Source organism: Solanum pennellii, chromosome 6 (genome assembly GCF_001406875.1).
Source record: "Solanum pennellii chromosome 6, SPENNV200".
Classification (NCBI taxonomy): Eukaryota; Viridiplantae; Streptophyta; class Magnoliopsida; order Solanales; family Solanaceae; genus Solanum; species Solanum pennellii.
This window is the reverse complement of record NC_028642.1, coordinates 51,053,021-51,054,725: the sequence shown is the minus strand read 5'-3', so window position 1 is coordinate 51,054,725 and position 1,705 is coordinate 51,053,021. Positions and strand designations below refer to the sequence as shown.

The following is a 1,705-nucleotide window of genomic DNA, read 5'->3' as shown; positions in this document are numbered from 1 at the left end:
GATTCCAGCCTTGAGTTGAATAAAATTCAGGAATTACCCTGTTGAGCTGCCAAGTGAAACTTGTTCATTTTATTTGTCTTAATGCAACAGCTTAGTGAGAACTTCCTTTACTATTTGTAGATAGTGAGTGATGTCAATTTACTTTTACTTGCTAAGTAATTCTTCATAGCATCTTTTCCGATAACGTGGTTATTTGTCTGAGAATTAGTTTGACTGATGACATTTGGTATTGTTTCGAGAAGAACATTTTTCTTGTAACTTAGATTGTTGCAAAGTTTTATCCCTCTTAGAAGAGAACTTAGTGAGGAAATAGTTGAAGCATAATACAGGATTTCTATAATTAGATGTACTAAATTTTAGGATTTCCTATTTATTCTGTGTAACCAAAAATACTCTGATTTATTAATATAAATATACCTTACCGCCGTGGAAGTTTACTTACGGGGTGTTACCACGAAATATTGGATTTTCTCTTTCTCTCTCCAGATCTCTCATCTTTTTTTTTTTCTTGAAAGTTCTTGTGTTCTTCATTCATCTAGTGTGTGTGCGTGAATTCGATCCTAACACTATATTTAAGTAGTTTGGAAAACTATCCTTTGATAATAGAAGCCAGATGTAAATCAGTCGGTGTTTCCCTAAGGCCATTATGCCTTGTCAAAGGAGAATAGGGTCTTACTGTTTCCAGTTTAGTGTTAACATAGTTCTTTTCTTTTCTTTTCAGTGGACAGATTCGGTTAAAGGCATAATGGTTCCAAAAATATGGCGACTTTTCCAGAAAGCCTGGGTGATCTAGAAGGGTTGGAGGAGCTTTATGCTGGAAACACTGGCTTTCGGCGACTACCAGATTCTATGATAAAGCTAAACAGACTTAAAATCCTATCACTAAAAAGGAGACGGAAGATAAAGTCTGTATTTGCTAGAGATATGATATTCCCTTGTGCATTTGATGGTTTGAAGGAATTGAAAAGTTTGGATCTCAGTGGATGCATTTTATCTGGTGACAAGATTTTTGCTCGTATATACTTGACTACTTTAGTGGAACTAAACCTGAGCAGAAACAAGTTTGTTTCTCTACCTGATAGCATCAGTCAACTTTATCGACTTCGATATCTCAACATAACACACTGTCATGAACTTCCCAAACTTCCTCAAAGTATAAAGGAGCTGTATGCAGAAGATTTTTCTGGTCATACAAAGTACTCTAGCTCTGTTGATATACCGAAGATTGTATTTGGTCTCATTCACCAACTATAGTTTTAATCAACAATCATATACAGAAAAGAGCAATGATATGCTGCCTCAGGATTGGTATGACCATACTTTCATCAAAGCCAAATTGATATGCAATAATCATTCAGAAGAGCTTAAAGTGCTGGAGACAGAATGTAAAATCAGTACCACGTCTAGAAGTTATAACTGGTGTGTTTGCTTTGCCTACATACCATTTCATTCTTTGCAGCAGATGTCTGACACACAAGTTACAGACTTTAACCAGTATGGCCTATTCGAGGCATCTATTCAAAGGAAAATTAAAAGACAATGGGGAGTTCATTTGATTTACAAGTCCGGAAGACAATTTTTTCAAGAGCAGAACTGAGAAAGAGTTGCCTGCCGAGAGGTTGAGTCAAGTCAATCTGCTTCCGAGAATTGCTCAACAACAACCCAGGATCACAAAGTGGGGGTTTGGAGATATAAAAAATAAAAT

The 1,705-nt window shown here is 36.1% G+C and overlaps 1 protein-coding gene across 1 annotated transcript; it reads left to right on the top strand.

The window, feature by feature from the left end:
- The first annotated feature begins 511 nt into the window (after positions 1-511).
- Positions 512-1,374, top strand: LOC107022666 (TMV resistance protein N-like). The gene has a single exon (XM_015223263.2). It carries the CDS (start codon positions 760-762, stop codon positions 1,252-1,254), a length of 495 nt encoding a protein of 164 aa, XP_015078749.1. The 5' UTR covers positions 512-759; the 3' UTR covers positions 1,255-1,374.
- Positions 1,375-1,705: the final 331 nt, after the last annotated feature.